Source organism: Triturus cristatus, chromosome 10 (genome assembly GCF_964204655.1).
Source record: "Triturus cristatus chromosome 10, aTriCri1.1, whole genome shotgun sequence".
Lineage (NCBI taxonomy): Eukaryota > Metazoa > Chordata > Amphibia > Caudata > Salamandridae > Triturus > Triturus cristatus.
Window position 1 is genome coordinate 510,937,859 of NC_140593.1, and position 13,249 is coordinate 510,951,107.

The following is a 13,249-nucleotide window of genomic DNA, read 5'->3' on the forward strand; positions in this document are numbered from 1 at the left end:
TTCTTTGTACTGCAGGTTGGCAGACGGTTTTGTATGACTTAGTATCATTGATTGCAAACTCCTTCCAACTGCTGGTTAATTCACAGACTCTGTAGTGGCCTTACCTGAAGTGGCCAGTGAGTTTAGGGAGCCCTGTGGTTGTCTGTCTTTTTTCTAGTGTATTTTTGCAGGCCTCCAATAAGTAGGCCCTCAATAAGTAATCCCTCATGTTCTTTCCTTCATGGAATGCAAAAAGAGGGTCTGGTAGATTCTGCAAACCAACAATATTCCACTGCTTTTTCATTATTTTCTTTACCTTGCTGGCAACAGGAAGTAACACAAGTCAAAGGTGTTCTTTATGTTTTTATTTCAGACTTAATAGCTGTATTGTGAGTTTCAACAAAGCTCTTTTGAGACCATTTCTTAATAATCTTGGAAGGTGCCCCCCAAGATTGTCTGATCAATTTCCCTCTAAGGATATCAACATTCACAAAGTAATCTTCTTTTTTTAGGCTTGAGAGATTTGCCCAAGGGATAAGTGCTTGGTCCAATAACTTGAATTATAACTTTTATATTCTAGTAGCATAATCTGAGCTGTAGTTTTTATATATAGACTAAAAGAAACGTGGTTGTCATCATGTTTCACCAAGAGATCTAAGAAGTTCGGTTGATTTTTGTTAACATGTATCATGAATTTCAAAACTGCTGATACATTCTTGAGCCAATTATGGAAGCCCAATACCTTCTCCAAAAGGCCCACTCACAGTGCAGATACATCTTCAATTAATCTAGCCTATTTACCTTTTTACACCTGAAGATACCAAAGATCCATTTTAAAAAAAAAATTAGGACATGAAAAGGTGCGTCATCTCAGGGGAAAATTAACACCCTTCGGAAACCAGTAGTAAATTAGAGGAAGCCTGTATTTATCAGTAAAATATTTATTGAGCTGAGAAGCATGGTAGTTTCTCTCCCAGGCCAGCCACGACACAACTGGCTGAGAGTTACCCAACACTCCATTAATAAAGGAAGTTCCAAACATGGAACTTTAAACAAACTCCCCCTCATATTAAGTTGCCGGCAAAGCAGAATGCGATTTCATCTTCATTCCATAATTTTTTTTTCTCATCAGCTCCCTCGAGGGTTCCACTTTCTCTGCAAAACTGTGCTTGAACTCGGCATAGTGCTCCAACGACCCCATAAATGAACTTAATTTCCCCTTGTCTGGTGAAGACTTGATGGCTTGTAATACAGCTGATTTGGATCTCACTCCTTTGCAGCAATAACATACCCCAGATATTTAATTTCAGACATTAAAAACTTACATTGTGTCCTTTTAGTTTCAAACCGGACTTCCTCAACCTTTCCAACACAGCCTTCAGTAACATGTTGTGCTCCACGGACTTCCCAAAAACCAGGATGTCATCCTGAAAATAGGACATTTCTCTGATCAGCTGGTTCATAATCCTATGAAAGACACTTGCTTCAAAAGCAAGCTCAAATGGAAGATGAGTGACCTGAACCACTTATTCTGATGATGCAAACACAGTCAAAAGCTTAGACTCTTGTTGCAGTTTGAGCTGGTGGCAAGCACTGCTCAAATCAAACTTGGAAAAGTACTTGACCACATTCAACAACAAGACCATGTCATTAATATTGGGTAAAGGAAAGGTATCTATGATAATATTTTTGTTCAGGCTTCTGAGGTTGACACAAAACCTGAACTCAACATCTGTCTTCCTAGTAATGACTGCAGAGGAAAACCATTCAGGTGCCTTCAGAGGTTAATACACCCCGTAAGACAACATTTGCGCCCTCATTTGCTTCACTTTCACTCTCTTTTATGGGTGTCCGCCAGGCCTTGTGTCTCATGGATATCACCTCATTCCTACCCCAGTCTTGTGAACATAGCCTCCAAAGAGCCCCAACCTATCTTCAAACACCTGACCACTGTTGTTCACAATCTTTTGAATGTTGGTGTTGTCCTCTATCATCACTTGACTTTCTCCCCTTGGGTTGATGAAAATATGAAGGTGGAACTGATGAGCCCATTCCAGGATAGATGGACCTGAACTTGCTACATTAACCTTCCCGGAGAAGTGCTTATCCCGGAATACAATATTTGCCCAAAGTGTCCTATGACATCTATCCTGTTTTCCCACACTATCCTCTCGGCCTCCACCACTTCCTTACCCATTATTGCAACAATACCCTTGCCACTCTTATCTCTACATATTCTGGCAAAGTGGTCTCATCTCCCACATTGTCTGTACTCCCTATTAACTGCAAAACAAAACTTGGACTTTGAACTGTGCCATTTGCTCCCATATATTGTGCACGCCTTGTGACTCCCATTCTTTCATGCATTGCCTCCCAAGGCGTTTGCTGTTACTCTTGTAATGGACTACCACTTGCAACTGCATTCCCTTCTTGTGCTTTAAATTTCCTAATTCTTTCAGAAAACAACTAGATTCTTCTTCTATTGTGGCAATTTCAGAGTTCAAAGAATTATTTCTAGCTACCCACAATCACTTCTGTATTGTCTTTATTGGAGCACGATGAGTTGTCTCTTAATATTTCATCCATCATCTTGCCAAACTGACAGTTAATTGCCAGCTCTCGCAATCTAACCACTGAGTCATTTATGATCCTATTTACTCTCTGCGGCTTGGTGTAGAATTTGTGTCGCCCCGTGTCAAGTTGAGTGATTCTGTAAATCTGATTCTGAAAATCTGTTGTTCAGGCTTGTCTTTGCTTATTGATACATATTTGAGATGTCAGGCCCTAGGAGCTTTTTAGCAACTGGTAAGATACTGAGGATATGTTGCCTTTTCTTATATAGGAGCTGATTAACAAAGCTGCTTTCTCCCAGGGCTAAAGTTCTCTCCTTCTAAAACAATTAGGTAGTTATCAAATAATTCTACTCATTCCTTCCAGACGATTAGTTGTAGACCGGACTGATGCCCTGCCAGCAGTGCTTAATTTGTAAAAAAATAAGTGCTGGTGCCCTTCTCGGGAGATACTGCACCCGCACCCACGACTGTCCTTGTTAGCTCTGCAAATGACAAGGCCAACACAACTACTAACCATCGCATTCCTACAAGTGTGACCATTAGGACTATTACAAGCAACCCAAGGCTATAAGAATTGTATGGGCGGCAGCTATTGGTATCTTTTTAATGGGAATGTATTAATAAACAGTTATTAGGCACATCTCAAATGTCAGCGACAGTTCCACCATGTGGTATACTCACTAGAGCCGGTACTGACAATCAAGTCCCAGTGCCGAGCCCCGGAAACCACAGGCTCAAATTAAGCACTGCCTATCAGGCCAGCCAAGTGGCAAATGGCTAATCATAGAAGTTCCAGGCATGGAATTTCAGCACAAACATTCTCACATTGTAAGTTACAAAACAATCACTTTTACTTGTAGAAAAAAATACATCTTTGTGCATCTAGTTTTCAAGAGGCAAATTATGGCCATGTTCCTTAAGCTCAGCCCACTTTGTTTTAACAACAGACCCTTAATTACAAGTCTGTGGCTTGAAGGTATCTGTTCTCTTCAAAAAGAATAGAGATTAAATAATGTTTAGAAATGTTATAACATGGGCAGCACAGTAGAGAAAGTTATCACGTGATCAGGCAAGAAGTCAATATTTAAAGATTATATTGATATTTTATTCACTAAAATACAAAGTCCCTCAAAAACGTCTTATATTTATTAGCACCCACCAAACGCTTCGCAATAATACTGCTGTACCCCTCAACGAGTAACACGCTCCCTGTTTGTTTGAGCTATTGACTTTAATATAGCTTCTCCCCCGAGTCAAAAATTAATACTATATTATACAATCTTAAACCTTTTATTTATTATAGCCGGAGTCATGCCTTGAAACTGAGGAATTCTGTGCTTTCCAACAGCGTTTTATGTAGTAAACATGTATTTGTCTATTGGGTTAGATGCTACATAGATAAAGGTAAAATCCCTCCTTGCGGACGGAGTTATGTCTTTGCGTTTTTCATTCTATATATTGTATCCAGCCCAGTGTTGGGCTCTTACAGTTGTAAGAGCTACTGTGATGCAAAGTGGGCCAGCCACTGTATCATAATTGGTTTGGAATTCCTGTGGTATGCGGATATTCATTTTTAATTACCTTAATTATTGGTTCGCTGCCAAGGGCTACCACGTTCTTGCCCTGTGTGTTTTTTGGCTTCTCTAGATGAAATTCCCTTTCATCTAGTTCCTCAGATTTTCGCTACTGTACGATGATTGTTTTTCCGTTCTGTACTTTCATTCCTTAACAGTTTTATTTGAAAATGATGTAGATGAATAATGTCTGATCGGCTATGAACCGCATTGATTAACCGTTCGATGGAGTAAAGATGTGGTTAGTCAACTCACTCTTTTTCAGGTCTGGAACATTCACTTTGCTATGAATAATACACAGTACCGGCCTTTTTGGGTATGCCCCGTGAAGCCATTGAACGTTTGAAGTGTTGTTAAGGTTTTGGATCAGCCCATGGGTTAGGTCACTTGACTTATCTTAGAATTTTCACCTTGCATTCAGAGTGGTACAGATAGCTCTATTTGTTCCTGGAGAAGATGTAACTGACAAAACAAGTCTGCTTAACCATCTGGAACATTTTCAGATATGCACCATCTACCTTCTGTCAAAATCTTTTTGATTAATACCTACTGTCCTGTAAATGTATGTCTCGTACCTCTTATTTAGTATAGATCCTCTAAGCCCCTTTCTTTTATTCCCATTCCTCTGACTTCTACACAGCCCCTCTTCCTCTGAATTTTTTGTAATTCTTTTCCCACACTTTTTCCACAAGCCAATATTCCCTCTCCATCTCCTTTATTTGACTTCTTAGTATACTGCAACAGTTGTAATGTAACAACTCGATCCATTTCACCCTCTGCACTCACTCCTCCTTTTTGTACTTTTCCCCTTTGCTCTGTCAGCTCCAATCCAGTGATGACCTGTAGTATTTTCCCTTTGCTACTAAAGGTAGGTACATTGTTCTTTAGGCATAGTGTTTTGAGCACCCATTCGACATCAGTTGGGAGGCACTGTTGGCGAATTAGGACAAGTGTAGCAGAAAGCGCAGGTGCATGAGATCAACATCAACTAAGATGTATTGTACTGCTTTATGCTGTCTATTGATTTTCTGGGAGGTCTGTGAAGAAACATCCAGTCTTCAATTTGCATAACATTGCCTCTCATGTGGGTGATGCCTTATTCTACAATCAGCATGAGGTATGGTGAATGCCATCTTCATATTGGCACATTGTAGAGGTTCATGTTTCTGATCAAGTCTCCAAATATTTACATGTAAAAGCTGATGAAAAGGAGAGACAGCAGATTTCCGCAAGACTCCATACATGGTGGAAACAGGTTTGATAGCAGATTCTTCACAATATAGAGAAGGCTATCAAAGTTCCCCTTTCCTGGACTGCTACTTATCGTGTCTCTGATTCACTTTTTGTGGTCATTGGCTCAGTGCATATTGGCCTGAAAATGTTGCCTTCTGTAGGTACACACCCGCTCGTCCCCTAGGGCCAATAAACAGTTACAAGTAGCTCCTATACTTTAGTTCAAGGTCTCTCCATTAGAAGCTTGACTGCATCACAGCCATTTGCCTGGGCACATCTGTTGGACAATGACATGGGATTTGCCTTTCACTTTTACCTCTAACTACAAATATCATGATGTGGTCTCATTTGAGTTGGCTGTCCTTAGTGAAGTGGTTCAGTATGTTTTTGGGTAGTTTTAGTAGATGGGTTCAACATTTTATAGATCTATGATCAAATGCTGGCATTCTCCTTGGTACATTTGTATTAGTCTAGGACTGTGATGAGGAAGAGGGGCCATGTGGCAATGCCTCAATTACATACAGCTAATCTTCTTTACCCTGAGTCTAACTGTTCCTTCCACCCCTGCTACCACGTTTGCTGGTATTATTGAAGATTGCCACATGAATGGTAATGCTATGGTATAAAATATAGGATGCCTCTTAGAAGGAGGCCCCTCTTTAGGCTCCTCCTCCAGAAGGATGAAATATACTCTACAAAATTTGCCCTAACTTGTGGTAACTCAACTGTACTAGATGGGCACTGTGTTGAGGAAAAGTTGGATACAATATAATCAAGGTTACTGATGGGCAAATTTCACATGTGTTCGGTGTAGGGATTGATGTTTTAAGGAAGGAGTTATTCCTTGAAGGAGCTTATTGTATCTGGTGGTCTTATTTAGGAATGCATTGTTCAATGCATATCCTCAGATTAGTTGATCACATGATCTTTAGTTACTAATATAAATGCTAGCAGTTTCACTTTCTTGCCCTAAGGTTAGCAGAGAGCACAGTTTATCAAAGAAAGACACTACGCTGTGAGCATCATCTGTTTTGGGATAATTGGAAGGCACCACAGGGTTTAAGTTCTGTGGTGATTTACAATTGGCTAATGATCATGGGAGTAGTCACAGGAACACAATTTCATTCCATTGGAGAAATGATGTTCAAAGTTTGACTGCTTTAGCTTGAGTTTTCTTGTTATCCATGGTGTCAATACTGTGTTGGAGAGTGGAGAATAACTCTTTTTTCCAATGATTGCCAATTCTTGCAAGTATTGGATTAAATGAAATAGCTGATCTAGCTCTAAAAAGTTGACTCCTTCTTAGCTTGCATATATTCCAAATAGTAATACAATTTACAGAACACTTTTATTTTTACTTTTATCAGATGTGAGATTAGCTAGTACTGATTCTTAAGTTGATGCTTCGTAGGTCATCTGTATATGGTGGCCAGCAATCACATAATTAGCTACTACAGAAGATCAAGCTGGATAGTCACTTACCTGCATTTGTATTTTTTCCCATTCTTCTTCAGTTAGTTCTGGGACAAGCGTATCTTCTAACTGCTGCAGCACATTTCGGCTTGCAGCAATGCAATGATCAATTTCCGAAAATAATTCATCGATGTTGGTATCATATGACTTCAATATTCTACTGCTTATTTCCTTGAACTGCAGGAGAAATAAACACTACTCAGACAGAGCACAAATAAAACATTTAAAAATGCTTATGTAGCCATGAAATTAATGCAGGCAAATTGGTACAGTTAGTTTTATTATTCAGTGTGTGGCCTAGAGTTGGTGGTTACAGAGACAGTGGGCAACACATATTTTAACATTCAAATTGCCATAGCACAGTGGACTGTTACTCTAAGGTCTTTGAGACCTGTGGTGTGGTGTTAAAAATGGAAAAATTAGAAAAAGGGGGGAGAAAGAGGGAAAAGAGCTAGGTCCACCCACCTGTAACAATCGTGAACCAAAAACATCCGAGACCTCGGATAAAGAACCTAGCTAATGGAAAAGGTTTTCTTGCTCAGTTAGAGTCAGAAAAAACAAGGCATGAAAGGAAAAATGTCCTTTCTTGAGTCCCCTCACTCACCAGGGTTTTCCCACGGTGACATGCTTCATCATAGGGGCCATCTCAACCCACTGCGGGTTGAGGCGTGCTACGACTTGCGACATTACGATGATGTAATTGTGATCTGGGAAGGTAATGAGTCTAAAGCCACAGATTTCATCAGTTGGTTGAACCTCCAGGACCCCTTTCTAAAGTTTACTCACACCATGAGTAGGTCCAGTCTGGTCTTCCTAGACCTGAATATACTGGTCAGGCAAGGGTGTCTGACAACAACAACGCATTTTAAACCAACAGCTAGGAACTGCCTTTTAACCTACGACAGTTTCCACCCAAGACAACTGAAAGACAACCTCCCTTTCGTACAATTTTTGCGTCTACGACGTAACTGCACGGAGAGAGAAGACTACCATATCCAAGCTAAGGACCTATCAAAAAAAACTAGAAGCAAGGCAATACCCAAAACACCTGATCACAACAGCCAGAAAAAGAGCTGCAAACAACAACAGAGAAGCACTTCTAGAACATAGACAGAAGGAAACTACGATGCAGGACAAGAGACCAATTTGCATCACCACCTTCAATATTGCTTCAAACAAAGTGACCAAAATCATCAAGAAACACTGGCGGACACTGAATAGTGCTAAGTTGAACATACCAAGACCTATGTTCAGCCACAGAAAAGGCAAAAACCTACAAAACTTTTTTGTCCACACACGTCCTAAAGACAACGAAAAATCAGATGGTCAAAGAACCTTGCACGCATTACCCGAAGGACACTACCCATGCAGTAACTGCAGTGTGTGTCACCTGACGACAGCGACCAAAAAGGTGAAATTCAATAACCAAATGACCTGGGATTTGCGCAGTTTCACAAATTGCAATACTTCAGGGGTGGTATACCTTATCACCTGCACTTGTAACCTTCACTATGTGGGGATGACCACACGAAAAGTGAGCACCAGGATTGTGAAGCACCGCAGCAATATTCGGTGCAAGCGGGCAACAACAAAAATGACATCACACTACATTGAAAAGCAACATACACCCAATGATATTAAATGGGTGGTTCTTGAACACATCAAAAGTAGTGACAATTTAGAGCAAAAACTACTCGAAAAAGAGCAACATTGGGTTTTCAAACTGCGTACCGACAGCCAAGGTCTAAACGATGGCATACCATGGGGGCACTTCACAAAATAACTAAATATCAGTACCCCTACATTGAGACAGCCCTCACATAACATGTAATTTTAACACTGATAATGAGCGAGAAATTGGCGAATTACATCAATATTTTCTCAGCCAGTACACCAAGTTTGTCTGCATGTATGTATTGTACTTCCCCTTTTATTTTTATTTTATTTTTTCTATTTTCTCTTTATCATACAGCATTCATTCTGTATTGATCTTTAGTCATTGACTCTCAGCCATTAACATTGGACCAGCCCTTCCACGCCTCCTCCTAAGAGGGCCGCCTCCGTAGCCATTCTTGGCGGCCATTTTGTGATTGTTTCCGCTCTAGTTCTCCTAATACGACTAGGCGGTAACTTTACCCATAAAACCTCCCCCCGTGACAGACTCAGTAATATGCGGTCTCGAGGAAAGGCGAACACCACCGAGAGGATTTCCTTTCAAGTAAGTCTTTCGTTTTGCAGGTACAGACCGGGCAGTCTGCGGCAATCACCACAGCTCACCCGCGTTTTTCCTCTCCATTTACAACGAAGCTTTCAACATCGCTTTGTCCCCCTTCTTCCCATATTTTCCATACTTTAGCTTTCAAGTCCGAACCTCTCAGCCCCTCGACGACCATGAAGCACAACATTGCTTCTTAAATAGTATGTTTTTTTAACTCTATATATATTTTACATGTTTGTATGTTCGTTTCGTTCCATGTGTTATTAGGAGTCTTTTGAGCTCCACATTTTGCAAGCGCGCTTTAGATAACACCACGCAAGAAACTACACTGGGCATTTACGAGTGTTTGTCTTGTTTTCTTTTTCACCATAACGCATGATCTTATACAGGACGCAACCAGTTTTTTAACCATTTGATCCATCATGTCCATCATATAGTGTCACGGGGTGAACCCTTTGTTTGTCTTTTCTGTTTTTTAACATTATACCTAGGCACTGATTCACGGCGCCACCACTAGGTATGGCTAATTAAGGAGAGTGTTTTTTGTCTTCCTAACCAAGCATGGCAAAAGTGCGCACACACCCTAATGAATGAGTGAACATGTATATTGTATAACTAAATCGCCTACACCATAGGGAGTAGGTTGTACGGGATAACCCTGTTTTTTGATTTCTATTCACAGATACTACTGATTAACATATCGTATGTATTAACCCCGCTTGCCTAATAATTCCAGCACGGTTTAATATTCTTTCCTCACTTTAGCTCACTTTAGGAGTGGTACTCACAGGGCTGGATCCTATGTTTGTCCTGAAGAAGAGTACTGGGGAAGCTCGAAACTAGTTGATGTCCACTAGGGACCCCTGACCCCTAGCAGACCGGAACCCTAGAGACCGACCCCGTTTTTAACACATCAACTAGGGGCTCGAATAAAGTAATTTTACCCACTAGTTAGATATTTTTAACTCACCCACTCCACTTATACCACTGCACTACACATAGTCACTCACAATAACAGTGCTCCTACGTAGTGTCGCACGCTTCAACCCGCAGCGGGTTGGGATGGCCCCTATAATGAAGCATGTCACCGTGGAGAAACCCTGGTGAGTGAGGGGACTCAAGAAAGGACATTTTTCCTTTCATGCCGTGTTAAAAATGGACTCGGGTGGTATTTACACATGGTATAACACTAGCAGCAATGAAAAAGTGAGTGCTAATTGGAGTCAGATGCTCCACTCAACATATTGTCCACTACTATAGAAAAAGTAGAATCTATGGAAGCAAAATTTCAATAGTAAATACTTAATTGAACCAAAGACTACTCTCACAGTAAAAAATCTATTCAATGAGACATCACTCAGTGTGATTCGACACAACTGCAGGTTAACATCTAGTAATTCTATTGAAATCTCAGATCTCATTAAATGACACAATTTTTATTTCTTGCTGCTGACAAAGATATGGCTCAACGAAGCTTCACAGCTGGTGATATGTGCTCTTTCCGTACAGGATTATCATACATACTCCTAAATAGCATCGATAAAACAAGTAGAAGAGTGGCTGTAATCAACAAATAACAAATTACTTGTATGAAGCTGAATAATGCACAGTCCCCATCATTCCAAAGCCTCTACGTTGAAACAACATAAGAAAAACAAATCCATTAAGATGCATATTATGTACCATCCCCCCAGACACAACAAAGATTGTGTGGAAGAGCTCATCAACTTCATGACAGACAGAATGAGAATAATGCTTTCCTCGAAGCTGCACTGAAGAGACTAAAACAACTAAGTTGTCACACAAAAGTCTTCCATCCGCACTAGCAACAAACAGTTGGAACAATGCTAATCTCTCACATGTGAAAGGGGCCACCCTGGACCTGATCATAGCACCAGCAGGTCTGATCAGGTCTAAATCCCATATTCCAGTAGACTGGTCTGATCATTAACTCACTTCTTGTACTCTCCCATCATCTAAGATTTGAAGGAGAGGGCAACCAAGAAGACCTAAACAATGGGTTAGAGAGCTCACCAACCGTGACATAGTAGATAGTGATATTTGCCACTCCATTCTAAAAAATCCCTATGATCAAGACATTAATGACATCACAATATCTAGACACCATATCAAACACCCTGGACAAATCCACACAACTAAAATATGGAAAGGAAAAGCTTCAGGCCAAATGGTTCACTAAGGAACTCAGTGACAAAAGAAAATCCTGAGATCCTTGGAACAAATATGGAGACAGAAGCCAACTAAAAAATCTAAAACCGAGGTCTCCAAAGTCTTGTAATAAGTGCTAATAATGTTTGATGAAAATCGCAATGAGCTACTAATATTATTAGTGTTGTAACAGTGGCCACGTCAGAAAAGAATACATTAGTTACCACCATATGCAAGATTACTAGCAGTGATCACCTTAGTGCATCAGGCACGGTTGCCAGCAATAAACTGAGAAAGGCTTTATCAATTTTGGATGCCTTTTCATGGGTAACAAAACAGCCATAGCTACAATTCACCTGGCATTAAAGTAATCCTATTAGTGATATGTCTCTCCCAATGCCACATGATTTATCAATCAAATATTGGCTTAAAATATATTTTTGGAAATTCAACCATTTTCTCCAAACATCACCATAGGAGTTCTGAGAATACATATATTTTCGTCTCCAACATAAACCTTGCCAATTTTTGTATACATACACTAATTCAACCAAGCAAAAGCTTCAAATTGAGTAAGATAGGCTGCACACAGGAGAGCTACTTTAAGGTAGCTGGAGAACTAACAGTAGCTAACAAGCAACTTGTTGGAGAAGACTGATCTAAAGGATATGAGAGTAAAAACGAAGCAATACAATATTCATATATTTGAGGCTAAATTAACTGCAGTTTGAATGGAAAGCTTCAACTCCAGAAATCTATGTGAGGTAGTAAAAAAAAAAAAATCCAATATCTCTAACACCCCCTGAGTCGCAGCTCTCAAGAAGAGATGTGACAACTTTGTACTCTTCTTCTAAAAAGGTAAGAAGGTCAAACTTTCTCTGGACCCCTTACCAGAAGAGGAGAAAGGATTCACTGACCAAAAACAAAAATAGGTATATTCATGGCCGAGCTTCAATGAAATCTCACGGAGATCATTCAACCCATCATAAAAACCAGACATTATTCAAATATCACGGAGTCCATTACACCATTCATCTTAAAGAAATGTTCACATACCTTTGCTCTCTTCTGGAAGAATCTGATAAATAAACTCTCAATAGGAAGTCCCTGACAGCCTGAAAATCAGACACGTAATCCCATTATTGAAGAAATTGGGGCAGGTACAGAGAAGCTTAACAACTGAAACCCGGGGGCATATTTACTAGAGAAGTGGCGTAGCATGGCATTTGCCTCCTTGGCTTAACGCCACGCTCTGCCACTTCTGAAACGCAGGGCTGCACCCTATTTACAACAATACGATGCAGAGCCCTGCGTTTGCCCCTGCGCTGGGGCTAAATTTAGCAGCCTAGCGCCAACACAGGCACCATAGTGCAAGGGTTTCTGCGTTAAGGGGAAGATTGTTTATGTGCAGGAAGGACTACCTTCCTGCACATAAACAATCTTTAAATGTTGTTTTGTCACTTTTACGTGTGCTGCTTAATGCAGCACACATAGAAGTTACAAAATGTCTTTTTTTTAAAAAAAAGATTGTTTATGTGCAGGAAGGGCCCGAAACAGCCGGTCAAAGCATCATGCACACTTCGTTGTGCCCACCACTCCTGCCCTCATGCTGCTGCAGAAAGAACAATTAAAATGATAATAACATCAAGTTATTATCATATTTTTTATTATCATATTCGCCTTAGTGGAGGAGCCGCCACTGGTCCTAACAAGGTACCATTGAGTGTCTTTGTAGGAATTGAAAAAAGGAGTGGCCTCCCACCCAGACTAAAGAGGTCTGTAATGTCAGCCGTCCTCCGAACCATCATGAGTTTATGATCTCATTCCAGAGTGTGTATGTGACGGCGAAAGGTGTTTGTGTAGTAAAGATAAATAATTTATATCAAACCACCCAATGAGTGTTAGCCAGGATGTATATTTTCAAAAAATGGTCCTCAAACAATCTTGTCCAGTTAATAGTAAAGTGAATTAGATTTTCTTCAGGAACCCTTTCAGTCTTGTTGCATCGCCATCATGCTTGCATAAGACTC

The 13,249-nt window shown here is 40.3% G+C and overlaps 1 protein-coding gene across 1 annotated transcript in view; it reads right to left on the minus strand.

Annotated features, from left to right (window-relative positions):
- Positions 1-13,249, minus strand: part of RNF32 (ring finger protein 32) — a 321,264-nt gene that overhangs the window by 12,334 nt on the left and 295,681 nt on the right. The window contains exon 8 of the mRNA XM_085631972.1: positions 6,842-7,009. Coding sequence (XP_085488098.1) covers positions 6,842-7,009 — 168 coding nt within the window. The remainder of the gene's footprint in view (positions 1-6,841; positions 7,010-13,249) is intronic.